At 41.3% G+C, this 23,218-nt stretch overlaps 1 protein-coding gene across 2 annotated transcripts in view; it reads left to right on the top strand.

Annotated features, from left to right (window-relative positions):
* Positions 1-23,218, top strand: part of cgnb (cingulin b) — a 133,716-nt gene that overhangs the window by 65,697 nt on the left and 44,801 nt on the right. For both annotated transcript variants that reach the window (XM_072283329.1, XM_072283339.1), the window contains exons 6-11: positions 3,295-3,443; positions 7,517-7,655; positions 12,587-12,799; positions 19,408-19,556; positions 20,289-20,430; positions 20,743-20,955. In XM_072283329.1, coding sequence (XP_072139430.1) covers positions 3,295-3,443; positions 7,517-7,655; positions 12,587-12,799; positions 19,408-19,556; positions 20,289-20,430; positions 20,743-20,955 — 1,005 coding nt within the window. The remainder of the gene's footprint in view (positions 1-3,294; positions 3,444-7,516; positions 7,656-12,586; positions 12,800-19,407; positions 19,557-20,288; positions 20,431-20,742; positions 20,956-23,218) is intronic.

The following is a 23,218-nucleotide window of genomic DNA, read 5'->3' as shown; positions in this document are numbered from 1 at the left end:
TCTGACAGTAGATTGGGTTGTTAAATTGTTGTAAGAGTTTTGTTGTCTTATGAAGATGGATTGAGCAAGCTAGGGCTTTTCTCTTTGGAGGATGAAAGGCTACTTGATAGAGGTTTACAGGATGAGGCATAGACTGATTAGATAGCCAGAGACATTTTCCTAGGGCAGAGATGGCTAATACCAGGGTGCATAATTTTAAGGTGATTGGAGGAAAGCATAGGAGAGGACGCCAAGTAGTTTTTTTTTTTACGCAGAGAATTGTGGATGCCTAGGACAGGGATCCCCAACCTTTTTTGAACTGTGGACCGGCCGATCCGGGGGGGCGGGGGGGGGGGGCCGGGGGGCTAGGGTTGTCAACGGACAGGAGTAGCAGTCAAATACGTTGAGCTTACCCCCAAAAAATACTACAATAACCATGAAGCCTTGCGTGGGCACCAGTGCGCATGCGTGACTAGAGAATGCGTGTTTGTGCCGATTTTTCTCAACAAATCGTTTTTGGCATTTCTGTCCGGGAGGGGGGGTTAATCACGACCGGAATATAGGTGATTAGCTGCTAATACACTCAATTTTGTTTATAAAAGGGATTAATCTAACAAAATTAACATTAAACACACACTGCATATTTTCCTCGCATGAATATAGCGATAAGTCAATTATCAGGGGAGGACAGGGGAGCTTGAAGTAAGTGTTGAACAAACTTCCAGTAGAAGTGGTAGAGGCAGGTTCCATATTATCATTTAAAGAAAAATTGGATAGCTATATGGACAGGAAAGGAATGGAGGGTTATGGGCTGAGTGCAGGTCGGTGGGACTAGGTGAGAGTAGCGTTCGGCACGGACTAGAAGGGCAGAGATGGCCAGTTTACGTGCTGTGAATGTTATATGGTTATATAAGTCACTTATAATTCAATAGCATCATTTTAAGTAACGTTTGGATATTAAACACACAGCACATATTTTCCCCGTATGAACATATAAAATCATTGCAACGCACCAATATCGCTGAATCGGGGGGAGCCCTGGGCTTGTTTCCCTGCAACAAGACTGTCCTATCGAAGGGTGATGGGAGACAGCGGTACTCGAAGGGGGTTCTTTATGTCCAGTCTATTCCGCAATTTAGTTCTCGTTGCATTCATTGCAGAGATATGTTGGAAATGGAAGCAACGTTTTCAGTGCTTTCGTGGCTATCTCAGGATAGTTAGCCTTGACTTTGATCCAGAATGCCGGCAGAAATGTTATATCAAACATACTTTTCAGCCCGCCGTCACTTGCAAGCTCGAGGAGTTGCTCTCCTTCCCGTGCTGACATGGATGACGCGTGGGTAATGACCTTGCATGCGTAATAACCTTGTGTGCGTTCAAGCTCAACAGTGGGCGTGACAGGGAACGAGGAAAGGTGCAGCTGACCCATATCATTTCCTCGCGGCCCGGTAGCTCCTGCTTTGCGGCCTGGTACTGGTCTGCAGCCCGGTGGTTGGGGACCGCTGGCCTAGGACACCCTGCCAGGGTAGTGTTGGAGGCAGATACATTATGGATATTTAAGTGACTCTTAGATGGGTACATGGATGATAGAAAAATGGAGGGCTATGTGGGAGGGAAGGTTTAGATCGATCTTAGAGTAGATTGAAGGGTCAGTACATCATTGTGAGCTGAAGGGCCTGTACTGTTTTATGTTTCGTTTGCTGAAGAATAAATGATTCCCAATACTCGAAGAGGATAATTAAATCAGACATTCCTGGACATCCCAGGAATGTTTTGTTTTAAGGAAAAATTAGCTGCATTGCATTGTTGATAGCTTTGCATTCCATTCCTGTTGCCTAGTGTGTTAGCCTGTTGCTCTATTGGTACAGAAGCCTGAAATCTTACCACCACCACCACCAGATTCATTTGGCTCTAAAACCAACCAGCAGAACACTAATCACTACTATTTAGCAACACTAAAATCATTTCAATTCTTTCCACTAAAATGGACTGCATTTTTTCTTCCGATTGTCTTTTATCTTGTTAGAAATGCGTATTATTTGTTTTCCTTGTTCTGTTTATATCCTTTGCGCCCATGATGCTGCTGTAAGTTTTTTCATTGCACCTGTGCGTATATGGAATTGTGCTTTCGACAATAAATTTTCCTTTGCATTGGACAACATGGAAGCAACATGAAGTGTCTCTGCTGCATCATCTAGTGGCAAGCTACTAAATAGCAGCAGAAGAATGAGGTGACTGCATATTTTATTAAAGGGCTTGTTTTCTTTTGTGTACCTTGCCCAACCATAGGGTGTATCCCTAAGGGCTTTATGGTCTATTAAAATGTTTTTGAAAAAAAGTCATTTCTTAGATAGGAAAATGAAGTAGCAATTTATGGATATTTCCTCCCACAAATTGGATTGATATTGCCCAGGCACTGATGGTAACTCCAAAATTGTGCAGGATGCATTTCAGCTGAGCAGGCCTCATATCTTATTCAAAAGCTGGTACCTCTGACAGTACAGCTCTCCTTCATGTTTGCACTGGGGCTGTAGATGCGATATGCCCTACATTATAACCCTCTTCCAGAGGATTGCTGACTGCGAACCTGAACCAAAAGTCTATTTATTTTTGCATCCAGAAAAGATGTTCAAAGCAATGAATTTATTTTTATTGTACTTAATGAAAGTGCTTTAATTTGTAACTATTAATTTGTTAATTTGTATTTAAAGAAAGGGTGTATGTCCCAATAAAGCAGGGCTAATTTCATTCAAGAAGTGCAAGGTGTAGAGGTTATCTACTTAAATCACATGGAGAAAATCAAACTTTGAATCTAAGGCTTGATTAATTGGAATTTATCAAATATCTTGGTTCTCTGCTGAATGGTATTGTCACTACGTCTGGCCTTCTGTGTACTGTGGGATTCTTAGCCAACCCTCACCTTCAACCACATCAGTGGGTTCCTGAATCTGAACTAATGGACCAACTTCAAATATCTACAGAGAGCAGTAGTATTCTATCGTATGCAGTGTGCAGCAGAACTGCTCCCACTGGGCTTTGAATTTTGAACACTCAGTCTGTGTGTCTCCTTGTGGGACTAAACCCACTGTATATTTCACAAGTAGTTGCAGTGCCGACAAGAGAAGACCAGGCTTCCAAGGTCAGTATAACACAAAAAAGGAGGAAACAGCAGAAGGACTTGTCTTCATCTACTCAACACAAATCAGCCATTAGTTCTATGTATTTAGTCTTCTGATTACACTATTTGCTAAAAGTGATGAACTCTTAATTTTTCTGCCTCACCACCTTCTCCCTCCTTACCCTGCAATTCTCCAGAAATGTCAGCAACTGAGAGCAGAGAAAGACCAAAACAAGTTGGAACTGCAGGACCTACGAATCCAGCTGGAGGAGAATATAGAGGAGAGGACTCAGTTACACTCACTCTACCAGAAGAACAGAAAGGAACTCCAGAATAACATCGAAGAGTAAGGGCATGAAAATTAATCTGTGTTTCACTCCTCACTTCTTCTCTTGCATCCCCTAAAGCATGTTTGAGGCCTCCATTAGTTGCGGTCATTCATGGATGTTGCACCTAGCTGTCTACGATCAGTCGATACAATATCCAGGGCAATAGGATATGGAGAGCAAGTTGTTGTCCATACAGCAGGCTCCCCCTATCCATGGAACTGATGAACCCAAAGGAACAACAGAACCAATACAGTTTGGCACTAGTGGCATTGCAGGAGTTGCCAGTCAGGTTTGCACTCAACATAGGACTGCTTTAGGGATCCCTGCTCTGGATGTTTCCTTGGGATTTAACCCCGAAGCCTTCCCTATGAGTGGGTATAGCTGCAAGGCAGTGGAAGTTTAAGTTTTCCTTCTGGATGAGCTGCCAACCATAGCTGACGAGCCCCATCTGCACAAAGTGACTGGTTTTGAGGCACACAGTAACCCAGCTTAGCCCGTTCGTATGTTAGTAGAAATGGTTCTGCTAGGCTTAGTAGCTAATTCACAAGTAAAGGCTAGGAGCTAGACTTGGTCGTCAGAAGCTAATTGAGATGCATGCCATTGAGAGCATTTACTAGGTAGTGAGAACTTATCCCCACTGACCTCCCCCCACCCCCCCACTCAACAGAGTTTAACCTAAATTTGTAGGGAGATGGGAATCAGAATACCAGAACAGATAGTAGAATTGTTGTGGAGACAGATATTGTTAAGACCTCAGACCTCAGGGTTAAGCATGATGCGACTAATAGTCTGAGTTGCGTATATTTCAATGCAAGAAGTATTGTAGGAAAGGCAGGTGAGCTGGGGTCATGGAATTGTGATGTTGTAGCCATTAGTGAGACTTGGTTGCAGGAGGGGCAGGACAGGCAGCTCAATATTCTGGGGTTCCATTGTTTTAAATGTGATATGGTATTACCAGTCAGTGAAAATGTCACTGCAGTGCTCAGTCAGGACACACAGATCTTGTCTAGTGAGGCTTTGTGGGTGGAACTGAAGAATAAGAAAGGTATGACCATGTTAATAGGGCTATATTAGAGACCATGCAATAGTCCACAGGATTTAGAGGAACAAATTGTTAGAAAGATCACAAACTGTTGCAAGAAACACAAGGTTGTGATAAGTGATTTTAACTTTCCATATATTGACTGGGACTCCCATACTGTAAAAAGACTAGATGTTATAGAGTTTGTCAAATGTATTCAGGAACGATTCCTTAATCAGTATATTTATGTCCTAAGAGTGTGCAATATTTGATCTCCTATCAGGGAATAAGGCAGTTAACAGAAGTATGTGTAGAGGAACACGTTGCATGTCGTGATCATCATGCCATTAGTTTTAAGGTAATTATGGAAATGGGTAGGTCTGGTCCTCGGTTTGAGGTTCTAGACTGGAGAAAGGCCATTTTTGATATCAGAAAGGATCTGGCAACTGTGGATTGGGACAGGCTGCTTTCTGGCAAAGGAGTACTTGGTAAGTGGGAGGTCTTCAAAAGTGAAATTTTGAGAGCACAAAGCTTGTATGTGCCTGTCAGAATAGAATGCAAGGAAAACAGATTTAGAAACCTTGGTTTTCGAGACAAATTGAGGCCCTGGTTAAGGGGGAAAATAATAGTGTACGGCAGGTATAAGACATTTCTGAGGCTAAATTTGAAGTATTATGTGCAGTTTAGGTCACCTACCTAGAGGAAAGAGATAAGGTTGGAAGAGTACAGAGAAAATTTACAAGGATTTTTGCCAGATCTGGAGGACTTAAGTTATAAGGAAAGGTTGAATAGGTTAGGACTGTATTCCTCAGAATGTAGAAGATTGAGGGGAGATTTAATAAAGGTGTACAAAATTGAGGGGTAGAGAGAGATTAAATACAAACAGGCTTTTTCCACTGAGGTTGGGTGAGACTACAACTAGATTTAGTCAAGGGTTAAGGGTGAAAGATGAAATCTTTAAGGTGAACATGAAGGGGAACTTCTTCACTCAGAGGGTGGTGAGAGTGTGGAATGAGCTGCCAGCGCAAGTGGTTGATGCAGTTTAAATTTCAATGTTTAAGGGAAGTTTGGATAGGTACATGGATGGTACGGGTATGGATGACTATGGTCCAGGTGTAGGTCAATGGGTCTAGGCAGTTTAAATGGTTTGGCACAGACTAGATGGGCCAAAGGGGCTGTTCTTTGATGCAGTTTTCAATGACATTTATGTACTTGTGTAATTTACTTTAAACTTTTGAAGCTCTGGATCAGGCAGCATCTGTGGAAAAAGGAACAATTAATATTAAAGCTCATAGACTCTTCATCAGAACTCAGGAATTTATCCTATGCTAGAGTGGGACAGGATGGGAGTGAGGTTGGGTGTGAAATAACTGCTATATATGTAGCCCAATCTTATGTAAACACACTTGAACTTTAATGACCACTCAATTTAATGTGTTTAGCATCAAAGAGAATCAGATTGTAGAGTGCCTCATTGAAAGGATTCTTGCACGTGGCTCACAAACAAGAGATGCCTGGAGTTACAGCTGTCACTGAGTTCCAACTTGCTTATCTGGCCGAAGGCTGACGTACCAAACTCTGTATAATTATTTACTTCAGTGCTGCAATCATTCATTATATCAGTTGCTATAAGTCACTGGTTATTTGCGATCTTCTCAAAAACAAGTATAAGTTTTGAAGACAGCTGCTTTTCACATTGTTATACATTTAAAGTCAGAGTTTTACACCACATAAACAGGCCCTTTGGTTCGTCTTGTGCATGCTGACCAAGTTGCCTCCCTGACATTGTCCCATTTTCTTGTCTTTGGCCCATATCCCTCCAAACCTTTTCTATACACAAACTTGCCTAAATGACATCCAAGTGTTGTACTTGTGCCCGTGGATACCCTAACCCCAACTATCTAATAAATAAAATACCTTTTTTTTTGACTTGCAGAATTTGTTTTTCCTACTCTTTGCTCCTCATTTTTCAAATATATTTCCCCTCTTAAGCTTTTCTGTCCCTCCTGGCTTTCACTATCCCATTTATTTATGTAGTTTCCTGATTTAATTTGGTGGTGTTGTTTAAGCATTTATTGTTGTGTGTCTGTGACTCTCTTTATTTATTTTTTATTTAGAGTTACAACACAGTTACAGACTCTTCCAGCCCAATGAGCCCGCACTGCCCAATTACCTCCATAACCACTTAACCTTGTCAGCTGTATGTCTTTGGAATATGAGAGGAAACCAGAGCACTCAGAGGAAATCCACCCAGTCGTGGGGAAAACGTACAAACCCCTTACATTCTTGTAAACAAAATAGTCTACAAGAACATGTCCTTTTGATTAAACCCCTTTCTCAGAACTTCAGTAGCAGAAAAAGTGACAATAATTGGTCTTGAATTATTTTCATTAGCTCTGGCTTGTCTGAGATCAGCTGTTCAATTATTTTTCTTCAAGCCTGAATTAAGGTGTTGGAATTCTGATCCCTCCTGCTGTCACCAGCTCTAGCTTCACATCCCATTGTTAAATGGTTCAGAAGTTTAAATTTTCCCTGGGTTTGCAGCTCAAATCTTGATCACTGTTTTCACCATTATCAAACGTTTATCCTAAGTATGGGTATAGTTCTCCTTTTCTGACTGCCACAATTTATGGTGATTTGTTGTTTTTCTGATGATGTCTTCTAATATCTTAAGGTGGGTAGCACGGTAGCATAGCAGTTATCACATCACTTTACAGCACCAGTTGTAAGAAAGGGGTTCAATTCCTCTGGGTGCTCTGCTTTCCTCTCACATTCCATGGATTGTACAGGTTAGGTTTAGTAAACTGTGGATATGCTATGTTGGTCGCAGAAGCATGGTGACACTTGCAGGCTGCCCCCAGCACAATCCTCGTGATTTTATTTGACACAAACTGACACATTTCACTGTATGTTTTGATGTACATGTGACAAATAATCTTTAATCTACACTTGAGATAATATAGCCAATGTTCCCCCTAATAAAACATTCAGCACCTTTCAAGATTTATAAAGCCCAAGATTGCACATGGGTGCTTCGCCTTGCAATTTATTTCTTCACTCTCTCCTTAGTTTGAAGAAGGTGAAGGTGGAGAAGGATACATTGGAAGCTGAAATGAAAGATTTGCAGGAAGAAATGTCACTGTTGCAGAAAGAACTGAGAACGATAAGGAAATCTGCAGGAGATGGTGGCGACCAAGAAACTTTACAGGTATGTGACTTTTCATTTTGAATACTCATTCAAATGAACCATCTGAGTTCTGAGGAAAAACACAGCTTACGCCACACAAATTTCATCTTTGCATTTCTCCTCCTGAAATGAATGAACCAGAATGTTTTTTCGTCTCTTATCCCACTTTATTTAGTCAGATAAGGATCTTTAACCATGTAGTTGGATCAACTTGATCAACAGTATCAGAATATGCTATTAAGTAATTGCCATTGAGGGCCCTATTAAGGAAAAAGAGTTGGGGTGGGTGGTGGTAAAACAAGTGAAATATCATAAGAAAAGTAGGAAATATAAAAAGCTTTTTCTACAATATAGACTAGAATAAGAATATGTCATAATGTCATAAAATTTGTTTTGCAGCAGTAGTACATTGTAATGCTTTATCAAAAGAAATTACAATAAGTGTACTGGACCTTAAAATAGTGAGGTAGTGTACATGGGTTCATTGTCCATTCAGAATCCTGAAACATTGAGTGTGTGCATGCAGGCTTCTGTGCCTCCTGCCAGATGGTAGCAATGAGAATAAAACCAGATTTAGTATCTGATCATTCATCTATTGCCTCCTAGGAAAAAGAGTGAAATAACTTTTTTTTTGCCATTCTCATTACTGGTGTTTTTATATATTTAACTCTAGGTTTTAAATTGTGGTTTTTGGTTAGGTTGTGGGAAGTCCATTAATGTATTCTTATTCAATCACACTAAAACTAACTCTAATTGAAAGGAATTGTATCTGTGGATGGCATTAATATGATGTTAAGCGATTTCTAGGAATGCAAGGGATTGCAATCCTAAAAAGCCATCTGTATTGTTTTTTTTTCTGTAACTGGAACCCCTTTTTTCCATTGAATCCCATGTTATAAATGGTGATTCATTTCCCCCACAGGATGTAGTCCTGTGGTGTTGAGCCATTTCATTGGTCAAGACCAATTGACCCGCCTAAGGCCAACATTAGACATTAAGGTAAGGATGGGAATGGATGATGCTTATGGAAAAGAAACAATACATTTTGTCAAGTTTTATTTTTAATAACTCACTACAGTAAGGCAATAATGTTTTGATATGACATCATCATGTCATATCAATAAACTAGACTGGTCAAAAAACACTGAGGCTGTCTACAAGAAGGGTCAGAGCCTTCTCTATTTGCTGAGGAGACTAAGGTCCTTTAACATCTGTCCCGGATGATACTGAGGATGTTCTACGAGTCTGTGGTGCCCAGTGCGATCATGTTTGCTGTTGTGTGCTGGGGCAGCAGGCTGAGGGTAGCAGACACCAACAGAATCAACAAACTCATTCGTAAGGCCAGTAATGTTGTGGGGATGGAACTGGACTCTCTGATGGTGGTGTCTGAAAAGAGGATGCTGCCCAAGTTGCATGCCGTCTTGGACAATGTCTCCCAACCACTACGTAATGTACTGGTTGGGCACAGGAGTACATTCAGCCAGAGACTCATTCCACCAAGATGCAACACAGAGCGTCATAGGAAGTCATTCCTGCCTGTGGCCATCAAATCAAACTTTACAACTCCTCCCTTAGAGGGTCAGACACCCTGAGCCAATAGGCTGGTCCTGGACTTATTTCCTGGCATAATTTACGTATTACTATTTAATTATTTATGATTTTATCACTATTTAATTATTTAAAGGTGCAACTGTAACAAAAACCAATTTCCCTCGGGATCAGTAAAGTATGACTATGACTCTGTCACTGTCAATTGGGTTGGCCTTTGCCGATGAATCCCTCCTTTGCCACTCCCTCTCCAGTCTGAATCAGAATCAGTCTGACATGTGCCCTGTAATTTGTTTCTTTGTGGTAGCAATATATTGTAGGTATGACAAATAGTGAGGCAATGTTCATAGCCCATTCAGACCTCTGGTGGCAGAGAGGAAGAAGCTGTTCCTAATGTCGCAAGAACCGACATCTAAGAGTGCAGTGCTGCTGTAGTCTTATCTGAAAGGCATTTTCACTAATGAGCAAGACTTGTGGAGTAGGAAAGGCTTTAGGAAGTGGAGATATCAGGGAAAGAAATGGTATTTGAGGGTCAGGTTTGATGAAAGAATGATGGTGACAAAGAGGGTAACGGGTTAAGGTCCAGTAAATTAGTGGAAGTGGAGTGAAGACTGAAGGATTACTACAAGGAACAGTCTGAGAAAATACCTCACAGATGAAGAGTATGGTAGCATTGCACTCTAAGATGGAGTGGCCGTGACAAAGAAAGGACTGGGTTGTGGGTGCCAACCAAATCGATGTGATGTAATTTCCAAATCTTACTGCTCCACTCTTTTGAGTGACTAGAAATTTTAAAAAACAGCAAAATTCAATTTTTCTTTTACATTTCATTTTATTTCTTATAGGAGTGAATTTTATTTGTATAAAAATAGATTCGTGAAGGATGCATAACTCAAACGGCAGTAAGGAGGGAGCTCTGTCCATTACTTCTTGGACCCATGGTTGTCATTTTTATTACCGCTTTTGAAATTTTGAGTGGAAGGATTTGTATCAAGAGGACAGGGTGGTCAATCTCTGGAAAACTTTGTCCAGGAGAATTGTAGTACTTTGAAGGGAGATGGATTTTTTTTTTTTTTTGAAAGATTTAGGGAACTTGCATTGAAGTTGGGTGCCACTGTAACGTAACAGCTAACGCAATACTATTACAGCTTAAGGTCTTGGAGTCTGGAGTTCAATTCCGGCACTGTCTTTGTATGTCCTCCCCATGGAATGGGTGCGCCAGTTTGCTCTTGCAGTCCAAAGACGTACCAGGTAGGTTAATTGGTCATTATAAATTGTCCTGTGATTAGGTTAGGGCTTATCAGGGTTTGTTGGGGATTGCTGGGGCAGTGTGTCTGGAAGAGCCTACTCCATGTTGTATTTTAAAATGAGTAGGTAAGTAGAGTTGAGCACTAGGGCAGATCAAGATTGATAGAGCAGGCCTTAGGGGTCAGGTGGCCTGCATTCACCCATATTTTCTTGTTCTTGTGTGTTCACCTAGACTATCGTTTATGGTTTGACAGACGCACAAACTATAATTGGGCACACAAGTCATAGTTTCCAGATTTGCAGATGTAGTTGGTCCTAGAGATTGTGAAGTGTGAAGGATATAGCAGCAGACTCCAATAGTCATGTTTAGCCGAGGTACACAGTGGATGTTCCACGTCAAGTTTTTTTCTGAGATCACTACTGTTACAGAGCTGTGATATCAAGAAATGGTTGTATGCACTTGATACATGAGAAGTTATGGGACTGAGCATTCTAGCGGTAGCCCTCTGCAACTTATTACACGTCTGGCATCAATCTGATTATGTGAGGGGAAAATTGTATTAATTTCCACCTAATGTGTTTCCCCTCTGTCATCAGTACTATGGAAAATATGGAAAAATGGAAAATATTGTTAAGAGTGCTACCTTCCGCATCTTACTGGGTACCTGCACTGCACTTTCTCTAACTGTTACACTATATTCTATATTTATGCTCTTCCCTCTATACTATCTCAATGTGTTGATATGTGAAAATCTGTACCGGTGGCATGCTGAATGAAGTTCTTCCACTGTATCTCAGTATGTGTGACAGTAACAAGCTAATTACCAGTTATTAGCATTTAGTCATAATGAACTGTTTCCACAACTTACGTACTCTTCATCTCATGTTCTTTCTGTTTATTGCTTATTATTGCTTTATTTATCATTGTTTTCTTTTTTCCTCATATTTGGAGTTTGTTGTCTTTTGCACATTGGCTGTCTGTCTTGGGTGTAGTTTTTTTTTGTTGATCCTGTTGTGTTTCTTTATATTTACTATGAATACTCGCAAGAAAATGAATCTCAGGGTAGCATAAGATGACATATATGTACTTTGATAATAAATTTACTTTGAGGCTTGAACTTTTAATAGGCTTCCAAAGTGCGGTCAGGGCTTCCTCAAAAAAACAAAGCCTTTATATCCCTGGCAGTCTTATCCAGCTTTGCTTCCAAGATTGCATTCTCATAAGAATCCATCTAACTGCTAGTTCTCCCACCTTTTACTGTTCTGTGTTGAAATTTCTTCTTGCCTTCACCTTGCCTTTCTCTGTCTTCAAAGTTTCAGAGCCTTCTATTTTCTTCCTTGTACAGCTCTCCAGGTTATTTCTGCGTGTCAACCACCCCAAGCTATTCAATCAGAATCAGGTTCATTATCATTCACATATGTCATGAAATTTGTTGTTTCATGGATACAGTACAGTGCAATACACAAGTTTCCATAAGTTGCAAAATAGTACAAAACATAGATCATAGATCAGTACAGGTTCTTCAGCCCATGATGTTGTTCTGGCCTTTTAACTTACTCTGAACATCAATCTAATCCTTCCTCCCCCATCCCCACGTAGCCCTCCATTTTTTGTTCATCCATGTGCCAATCTTTAGAATTTCTTAAATGCCCCTAATGTATCTGCTGCTACTACCCCTGGCAGGGCATTCCATGCACCCACCACTAACTTAGAAATCCTACCTCTAAAATCCTCCCTATACTTTCCTCCAATCTCCTTAAAATTATGCTCCTTGTATTAGCCATTTCCACCCTGAGGCAAAAGTCTCTGGCTGTCCATGAAATTTATAAATATGTAAATTTACTATGAGAGTGAGTGAGAGAATTACTGAGGAAATATAGATGGAGAGAAACAGCAGAGTCAGTAACCAAGGCACTTGATTGACAGACATGAGTGAAGTTCATAATGTTTCAGTCCATCAAGCATGATATGGAATGCAGTGTCTTAAATAATAGTAGAAGCAGATTATGTCATAACTTGCAAGTACTTGTGTATCTTGAAAGGATGACCCTTCCTGTTGTTAAATCAGAAGATGGTGGGGCTAATGCGCACTTCTTTCATAAAAACATAAGCACAGGGACAAGGATGACCTCTCTGTATAATTTTCTTTTGACAGGAGTTGATGAGAACGAAAGAGGAGCTGGATATGATTGCTACTGCAAAACAGACAGTGGAAGACATCTTAAGGCAGAAAGAAAGGGAGTTGACTGCCCTGAAGGGGGTTCTGAAGGAGGAGGTAAGCAGCCATGATAAAGCAATGGAAGAGCTTACAGCCCAGTATCAGAAGGATATGGAACAGTTGAGGAAAAACATTGATGAGGTGTCTCAGGTGAGTGGGAATTATTACCTTTTAAACTGCTTTCCCTTTCCCTTCCCCTAAAGAATTTGTATCTGGATTTTATAAAGCTCGACTATAATTAGATCTTGTTTTTCCTTATTTGTTGTGTACAATCACACAGTCTCTTTCTTCTCTCTTGAAGATTTTGGAGGGTACGATGCAGCTTTAATATTGTTGAAAAGTTTGCTAAAGTTAAATCAAGTTTGTCATACAGTATGCACAGGTGCAATGAAAAGTGCAACAACAGCATCACAGGCACACAGCATCATATAAACAATTCATAAGAAAATAAATTAAACATAAAATTATACTTTTTTTTCAAGAAAACAATTAATACAAAATAAAAACAGTCTGTTTTAGTGCAAAGTAGTCAGTGTTCATAGTGTTGCTAAATTGTGGTGTTTGGGGTTATGCAAGTTATTTCATGAACTGACTGGTTGAAGGAAAGTAGCTGTTGAACCCAGTGGTGTGGGACCTCCAGCTTCTGTACCTGCTGCCCTATGGTAGTTTCGAGAAGATTGCATGGCCTGGCCTGGCTGGTGGGAATCTTTGATAATAGAGGCTGCTTTCTTAGGGCAGCATCTCCTGTAGATACTATTAATGGTGGGGAGGAATGTGTCTGTGATGACCACTACTCTCTGCAGCTTAAGCTCCTGTGCTTTCAGATTGCTGTAGCAGACTGTGGTGCATCAGTCAGGATACTTTCAAGAGTATATCTGTAGACGTATGTAGACCTGTAGAAAAGTATACTTGGCATTCCCAATGAGCCCTCCATTAGAAGTTCAGTCAGATGGAGATAATCCCCAGAGGGGCAGAAATAAGACATTGGAGAAGAATTAGGCTCTTCAACCCATTGTGTCTGCTCTGCCATTCAATCATGCCTGATTTACTTTCCCTCTCAACCCATTCTCCCTGTAACCTTTAAGATGCTTACTAATCAAGAACATCCCAACCTCTGATTAAATATACCCAGTGACTTGACCTCTACAGCCTCCTGTGGCAATGAATACCACGGATTCATCACCCTCTGGCGAGAGAAATTCCTCCCCATCTCTGTTGTAATGGGACATCCCTAAGCCCTCTGGTCCTAGATTCACCCATTATAGGAAATGTTGTCTCCGCATGCACTCTGGACCTGTGATTGAGTGAGATGAGTTGGTAACAACACTTGTTTAACTAATTGTAAGCAAAGGGGTGAGAACCATGGTTCTAAGTCAGTGTTATGTGAACTTGGATAAACATGAAGGGGCAATTTGCCATAGTAGTTTTGTGGCTAAACCTGTTCCAATGGTAAGGCTAAACACTGATGAAAATCAAGTTTGTTTAGCATTCCCTCAACTGGTGATCTAAGGCAGGGCGGTGAACAATTTTGGAGCCTTGTGTCACAAAAGTGTAAATCACAGGAAACCAAGAAACCAATCTGCTTTTTATGCAGTGAAATGTTCGGAGCATAATTCATGTGGTCCCATTCCATTGTTTTTTGCAGCGGTGCTGAAGTTTATAAAATTATTGGCCCCTCAGACCAAGTGGAAACATGGGACAGTCTTTCTGCAATTACAGTACTTTAGAACAGACCTCATTAATCCAACACCACACTAGTAACATCACTTAGTCCTAGACAGACATCCCACTTTGCAAAAACTCATTTCAGGGAGATAGCACCATCAATTTGTGGGAGACTCCCGGAACTTCCGGGAGAGGTGGGATGTCTGCAATAGAGTAGCTCGCTAGCAGCTAGCCAGCTAGTTTAAATAACATTAGCTATGCTAATGAACGAATGACACCAATTCACCTCAACATGTCTTTTACAGTCTTAACCCACCATGGGCAATAGAAAAGTCACTGTTGCAAACAGTGCAGCGAGCAACACTGTCAGTATTTTTGACCCCTATTAGGCAGGGGTACACTTTAGTGTAGTCTGGGGTGATGTACGTTTCATTTTTTTTTTTTTTTTTGGAACACTCTTGTTCTTTCTCGCGCCCGTGTGCTCTCTCGCTCGTGGTGGCTCTCACTCGCGCTCGCTCTCTCACGCTTGCTTTCTCACTCTTGCTCTCGCTCTCTCTCTTGCGCACCCTTGCTTTCTCACTTGCTCTCTCACGCTTGCTTTCTTGCTCTTGCTCTCACTCTCTCATGCTCTCTCTCTCGTTATTGCTGTCACTCGCGCTTGCTTTCTTGCTCTCGCTGTCTCGCGCTTGCTTTCTTGCTCTTGCGCTCGCTCTCTCACTCTTTCTCGCGCATTCTCTCACACTCGCTCTCAAAAAAATCAATTTCCGGGACATTGTATATAATTTGCAGGCATCAGGGAGCCACTATTAATATGCGGGAGTCTCCGGAACTTCTGGGAGAGGTGGGATGTCTGCATAGAACAGTACAGCAAAGAAACAGACCCTTTGTCCTATCTGTCTGTACCAATCTGTTATACTGCCTAGTCCCTGCACCTGGACCATAGCCCTCCATATCCCTTCCATCTGTTTACTTATCCAAACTTCTTAAATGTTGTCAAACCCGCATTCACTGTTCCCACTGGCAGCTCATTCCACACTTTCACCACCCTCAGAGTGAAAAGGTTCCCCTTAAATCTTTCACCTTTCACCCTTAACCCATGACCTCTAGTTCTAGTCTCACCAAACCTCAGTGGAAAAAGCTGACTTTCATTTACCCTAAATCAGAATTACAATCAGGTTTAATATCACTGACATGCATACTGTATGTTGTGAAAATTGTTGTTTTGTGACATCAATACAGTATAATAAATTTAAGACAACACAAATTAAAATAAGAAAATATGTACATAAAGATTAAGTAGTGCAAAAAGTGAGCAATGATGAAAAAAAAATAGTGAGGTAGTGGACATGTGTTCATTGTCCATTCAGAAATCTGATGGCAGAGGGAAAGAGGCTGTTCCTGAAACATGTGTGTTTTCTGATCAATGATGGTAATGAGTGATGGGGTCCTTCATGATGGATGCCACCTTTTTGAGACATCAAGTTTTGAAGTTGTCCTCTGCTGGGGAAGCTGGTGCCCATGATGGAGCTGGTTGCAACTTTCTGCAGCTTTGTTTCATTTCTGTCTCCTATCTATACCCTTCATAATATTCGATGCTTCTGTCAAATCTTCACTCGTGCACTTGCACTCCAGGGAATAAAATCCTACTCAGATGTTACAGACAGATGGATTCGGGTGAGCAGTGGTGTGTTGGTGGTCAAATGCCTCCTATTTGTTAATAAAAGCGTCTTCCAACAGAACAGTTTAGCACAGACTGAAGTTTATTTGTTAGTGAATGGAGTTGTCTTCATGGGCAAACAGTGCTTTGATTGTGTTACATGAATACTGTCTGGAAAGTAGAGTAGATAGACAGGGGACCACACATGCTGCATAGAAAAAAAACAAAGTACTGACTAACAGTGCCAACGTCTGGCTCCTAATTCGCTCAGATTGCAGAGAGGGAAAAGAATGAAAAGCGGTTTTATTGGTCTATTGAGCAACCTAGTTCTTGAGAGGTTAGTGCTGTGCATGACTTCATTCAATCTGTTCCCTGCTGACACAGGCTGTGGCTTCTAGAGAATCGGGTACCAATTCACTGAAAAGGCATTCAACCTAAAATTGTAAGACCCTTGTGCACTCTTGTTTTCCTTGCAATTTACATAATTGTTTGCATTCTGACTGTCCTTGATACCCATCCCCCACCTCACCCCCATGAAGTGACTCAGGCAATTACAGTGGTCAAGCAGCATTAACATTAAACCTTAACTCTGTTTCTCTTTCTACAGATGCTGCCTAACCTGCTGAGTGCTTCCAGCATTTTCTGTTTTTATGTTATACTTCCAGCATTGTCTTTTTTTTCAATTAATTACTCCACACTGGCTAATTGCACAAGAGACTGCAGCTGCTAGAAGCTGGAACAAAAAAAACAGAACACTGAAAGAACTCAGTAAGTCAAGCAGCGTCTGTGGAGGCAGAAGGTGCAAGTCAATGCTTCAGTTGGGATCCTGCATCAAGATAAGAGGGAAGAGGAAGGATTTCCAGTAAATACCAATACAGTGGGGGCGGAGGTGTCCTTTAGGTTGTTATAGCTGGCAGAGCTAGCAGGAATAAACTCCCACCATCTATTAAGTGCTCTCAATGGCGTGCATCTCCAATAGCCTTTGACAACCAAGTCCAGCTACTGGCCTTCACGTGTAGCTTAGCTACTAAGCCCAGCGGAATAGTTTCTGCTGACAAGAGAAGGGGCAAAGGCGGGTTACTGGCACCTTAAAACCAGTTGCTTTGGGCAAATGAGGCTTGTCAGCCATGGTTGGCAGCTCATTTAGGAGAAGGAAAACTGATGTCAGACCTTTGTTGCCTTGTGGCTATATTCATGGGGAAGCATTCGCAAGTAAACCCAGAGGAAAACTCCAGAGCTGGGGTCCCTAAGACAGTCCTACATTGAGTTCAATGCTGTCTGGGAACTCCTGTGATGCTGCTGGTGGCAAACTGTAACAATCTTTTGTCTCTGCTGTTCCTTTGGATTCATCAGCTACGTGGATTGGGAGCCTGCTGCATGGGTATCAGCTTGCTCTCCATTTTGTACTGTCCTGGCTTGTGTATCACGTAGAAAGCTGTGACGCAACATCTATGATGAACCCTAACGAACAGAGGGCCTCGGGTGGTGGGGAGGAGGGTAGAGGATAGTAGGTGATGGGTGAAACCAGATGGGGAGATAGGTTCACAAAAGTTAGTCAGTGTTAGGTAAAATCAAATGGGAAGGGAATATTGTGCAAATAGATCCAGATAGGGTAACAGGGCTGGGAAAGGGTGGAGGGGTGACAGTGTGTGGGAGAGAAATACAGAGTGTGGGTGGGAAAAATTGGAAAATGGAAAATTCAGTATTCAACTCTGCATTATTGTAGATGTAAGTGTTGGTATTTTCTGTTGATTTTCACCAGCTGCAGAGATGTGCATGAGTAATTTGAGCTCCTAGTTAACCAAGGCTTTGGGGGGTGTTCTTGTACTTGAGCAGTGACGTGATATCCTAAAAATCCATTTAAACAAGTAAGTATGCTCTTTAATTTAACCTCCACTTCCAAGCGCACGTTTTGGACAGCACTACACACGCTCTAAACTTTGCTGGAGTGTTAGCCTTTGAGATTTAAATACTGGGCAAAGTCTTGTTTCAAGAAGGTGAAATTGGTAAACTGGTTTGTTACTGTCTCATGTTCTAAAGTACAGTGCAAAAATATCATTAATGTAAGAAAGTCACTCTTTAATCACATGGAATTCAAGGGAAGCTTCCTTCTGCCGAGTGATAGGGAATATGGACTTTGCTCGCAGAGATGGTAGTCAAGGTGAAAACCCTTGATGGAAAGCTATAAGCATGTGACGATGGAAGGAATAGATGGATTTGTTCATGGATTTGAATGATATAGTGGTGAGATGTGATGTCATGGCTATGGGCAAAATGGACAATGTAAATCTTAAATTCTCTGGCCATCAGTTGAAGAATGTGGTGTACCTGTCCATTTTCTCATTTGAAAGTTGGGATATGCAGGCTGACACCCAACTGGAAACGCAAACACGAGGAAATCTGCAGATGCTGGAATTTCAAGCAACGCACACAAAAGTTGCTGGTGAACGCAGCAGGCCAGGCAGCATCTATTAGAAGAGGTACAGTCGACGTTTCGGGCCGAGACCCGTTGTCAGGACTAACTGAAAAAAGAGCTAATAAGAGATTTGAAAATGGGAGGGGGAGATCCGAAATAATTTTGGATCTCCCCCTACCCCTCCCACTTTCAAATCTCTTACTAGTTCTTCTTTCAGTTAGTCCTGACGAAGGGTCTCGGCCCGAAACGTCGACTGTACCTCTCACTAGCAACTTTTATGTGTGTTACCCAACTGGAAATATTTTTTTGGAAAATGGGCACAGCATTAGAAACTGACATAAAAGGCAATGGCTATCGGGTCTTTGCATTAATTTGTACGTGCTGGGAATTAAAGATTGCATCAGAACTCCATGAATAGTTCTAGTGAAAGCTCAACCTGTACATACTGTATATACAACCAAATGAAACAACGTTCCTCTGGGCCACAGTGCATCCACAAATCATTTATCACACAGCACGTAAAAGGAAGTATTACCACCAATTAGTTACTAAAATACAATTCAAAATGCATGTGAAATGTGCTGCACAGGTAAACAGCAAATAGCTCGCTGTCCTAGTGATGATAGTGGCAAAGGTATTCATTAGTCTCACAATCTGAGAGAAGAAGCAGTTATCCAGTCTGGCAGTCCTAGGCCTGATGCTCCTGTACCTCTTTTTTGGTGATAGTGGGTTATAGAGATTGTGGGACAGGTGTTATGCTTCGGACTCGTCATATACAACGCTCCCGGTAAATGTCATAAATGGGATGGGAGACCCTGATGATCCTCTTGGCAGTTTTTACTACCTTCTATAGGATCTTGCAGTCCAATGCCTTGCAGCTTCTGTACCGCACAATGATGCAGCCAGGCAGGACTCTCTCAAATAAATAATAAATTGAATAATATAATAAATAAGGTATAACTAGGGAAATGATTAAAATTTTTTTCTCTTCTTCTCCACCCCCCCCTTCCGAAAAACAAGAATCAACAGAATGTGGAATCTGAGAGGCAGAAGATCAACTCAACAATGAGGAACCTGCAAACGCAGCTCCAGGAAAGCATGGAAGAGAGTAGCCATTGGAAAGAGATGTTCCAGAAAAACCGGGAGGAGTTGCGCAGCAGCAAGCAAGAGTACGTTTAGCATTGGGAAGATTTCACACTTGATTTGATCCAAGTCATGGGCTTAAAATTAACTTTAAATGAAAATTGAGCTCATTTTGCCTTTGCATCCAGATGAACTTGCTGTCAGAAAGGGCGGTGATGGTAGACTTTACTGCAGTTCTAAGTACCTGACTGTGTACTTGCAGTACTGCTGCCTGCAGGGCTACAGTCTACAAAGAGAGAACTGATATGTCCAGCACTCTCCTCTTGAATGAGAATATATTAAATCCAGTGCCATTTAAGGATTTGTGATGCACCCTCCAACGTTTCCACTCCTCCTGTAAAATGCTGAGAGTCTGCTGTCAAACATGTCACGCTTCTGATCACGTGTTCAATCCCAAGGGTGCCTGGGATGCTGAGGTGCAAGCTCTGTATATGGGTAGAATTAAATCTTGTGATTAAGCATAGGGGTTAGCACAGTTGCCTTATAGCACCAGCAATCATCGATTTAGATTCTATTCCCACCTCTACCTGTAAGGACTTTGTATATTCTCCCCTCGATTGCGTAGCTTTCCTCCCACTTTCCAAAGACGTGGGTTAGGGTTCGTGAGTTGTGGTGCCAGAAGCACGGCGTCACTTATGGGCTACTCAGCACAATCCTCAGTCTGTTGGTCATTGACACAAAATGACACATTTCATTATGTTTTGATGCGTATGTGACAAAGCTAATCTTTATCGTTTATTACTATTTCCAAATTCCAGACTGCTGCAGATGAAGATGGAGAAGGAAGAATATGACGAAGAACTTCGAGATTTGCGGGATCGTTACTCTACACTGCAAGGCGAGGTGGACCATGTGAAGAAGACCTCGGTAGACATTGCTGGGATGGAGGCACTTAAAAAAGTATGGAGACACAAGCTACTGCTGATACTATAAATCTGGAGCAATGTACAAAGGAGCTGGTGGAATCTTTGCAGCATCTTTGGAGGAAAATGGACAGTCTGTTTTGGGTCAAGACTCTTCTCAGGACTCTTCCCAAAATGCGGACTGTTTCCTTTCATAAATCCTGCTGGGCTCACGTGATTCCTCCAGCTTATTTGTGTGTTACTTAAAAATAAAAGTATTGCTTTCAGATTGTCACTTCTGCAGATACCCCATAACTGCAAGTTTTCCAGTGGCCTGACGTAACACATGATCATATCTCTTCTGCATTAGGAACTGGATAAAGCAAAGAAGGAACTAAAGGAGAAGACTGCTTCCAGTGAGTACCATGAGGCATTAATTCAACAAAAAGAGAAGGAATTAAGTTTACTGAAGGAGGCACATAATGAAAAGGCGGCGAGTCATAGCAAAGTGCTGGAGGTGTTAAAACAAAACCATCGCAGAGAAGTGGAGATGCTTAAGAAGAACTGCGATCTCATAGCAGAGGTGAGCTTAACTTGCAACCAGTATGCTTAAGTTCTGCAGTGGAGCATAACATTATTACAGTGCCTGTAACCTGGGTTCAATTCCCGCCGCTGTCTGTAAGGAGTTTGTACATTCTCCCTGTGACTACGTGGCTTTTCTGCGGGTGCTCCGGTTTCCTCCCACATTCCAAAGACCTACAGTTAGTAGGTTAATTGGTCACATTGGCATCATTGGGCAGTACGGGCTCGTTGGGCTGAAAGGCCTGTTACTGTGCTGTATCTCCAAATAAAAAATAGTCACAAGTAAAAAAATAAATAAATAAATAAATCACAACCAGTCAAACAGTGCTCATTCAGCTGTGGTCTAGCAGATGAGATTCTCGGACCAGTTTTTCTCCAGAATGAACATCTTTACTGGGAAAGTTTTGTCTGCTAGCCCTGCTGCATGTTAAAGGTTCCATGGTGTGCCATCAGTTTTATTGTGAACATGACTTGAGTCATGTGAAAGCACTTGCTGCATGCAGGGTGTGCATCTTAAATTTTCAAGGTACTTTATTTAAGGTTGTGAAACATCTCTTTTTGATTCAGATTTATTTATTACCTGTACATGGAAACAAACAATGAAATGCGTTATTTGCATTACCAACGAACACACCTAAGGATGTTTCAAGATTCAGAATTGTTTGTTGTCCTTCTTTAATACACGAGTGTAAAGGATAACAAAATGATTGTTACTCCAGATCTGATGCAACATAAAAGAAACACAATAAATGTAAAAGCAATGCTATAAAACACACTTTTAAGTGTGACTGTATATACACAAGATTAGCTAATGTACATAGACTGATTGTACATAAAGTAATGTTAGGTGCAAGAAGATCTGTACTTAAGGTGGTTCCTAGGGGTTTCCTAACTTTGCTTGGAGAGGAATCAGATAGGGGTATCAGAACAGATATCAAAAGTACATTTAAAGTTGTAAGAAGTAGGAGGTTTAGGTGAGCAGGAAAGTGAAATCCCAGCTTCCTGAAGTCAGGATCGAATCTGATCTCTGTGATTCTTGCTGATGTTGAGTGAGTGATTGTTGTTGTGTCACCACTCAGCCAGGTTTCTAATCTCCTTCCTATATGCTGATTTGTCACCACCTTTGATTCAGCCACTGGCAGAGGTGTCATCAGCAAAATCAAATATGGCATTGGAGCTGTGCATAGCCAGACAGTCATAAGTGGTCCCAGAGCAAAATAACTTAAAACAAAATAAATATTTCTCAAACCAAAATTATAAGGGCTGCGGAGAAATAGCAGAGGAGTGGGAAAATGGGGTTGCTGTGAAAACTATTGAAATATAAAATAAGTGAATAGGACTAATGAGTTCAAAGAGCAGGGATTGGGATGATGGGCTAAGTATTCAATCCTGTGTTAGCCCGCCTATCCTGTAGCTTCACAGGCAAGTCATTTTGTGTGTGTGTGTAGGGGTGGCAGGGGAAAGAAGCAGAGTGCAGCGGGGTGAGATAAAGTATTACCACCGGCATTGTAGAATCTCAATAGTGAGATTTGAACTTCTGGCATTAGCTGTAAGTGCGGAGCATTAAATAAGTAGCATAGTGGTTAGCGAAACGCTGTTACAGAGCTCGGTATCTAAAGTTTGGAGTTCAATCCCGGCATCCTCTGTAAGGAGTCTCTGTACGCTCTTCCATTGGAATGCTGTGTTTTCTCCAGGTGCTCCAGTTTCCTCTTCCCACAGTCCAAAACATACCAGGTAGGTTAATTGGTCATTGTAAATTGTCCTGTAATTAGGTTAGAGTTAAATCATGGTTGTTGGGAATTGCTGGATGGTGCTGCTCAAAGGGCTGGAAGGGTCTATGCTGTGCTGTTTCTCTAAATAAGTAAAAAAATATAGCTTCACTGGGGTAGGGAAAATGGTATAAGTAGAGCTCAGTTGCTACCACAGAGGTCTCATCACTATGATAGTGAGCTGTTTATTGTTACTGAACTCTTTACTGTTTACCTGTGCTGTGCACTTCACAAGCATTTTGAGTTGTATTTTGTTAACTAATTTGTGGTAATATTTCATTTTATGTGCTGTGTGTGATAAAGGTATTGTGAGAACGTTGTTTTGTTCGCATGTGCAGTTAGATGACAATAAACTTGAACTTGAGTTTTACATTTTACAATTTTTGACAAAAAGTTGTAAAAAGTCACTTTTAATTAAGAGAGATGATCTCTCCAATTTTGCCCGCTTGTTGCCTTTCAATAGATCAGAAATCAAAGCCAACAGTTTCACCGTTA

This window comes from Mobula birostris, chromosome 2, assembly GCF_030028105.1.
Source record: "Mobula birostris isolate sMobBir1 chromosome 2, sMobBir1.hap1, whole genome shotgun sequence".
Lineage (NCBI taxonomy): Eukaryota > Metazoa > Chordata > Chondrichthyes > Myliobatiformes > Myliobatidae > Mobula > Mobula birostris.
This window is presented reverse-complemented; position numbering and strand designations above follow the sequence as displayed.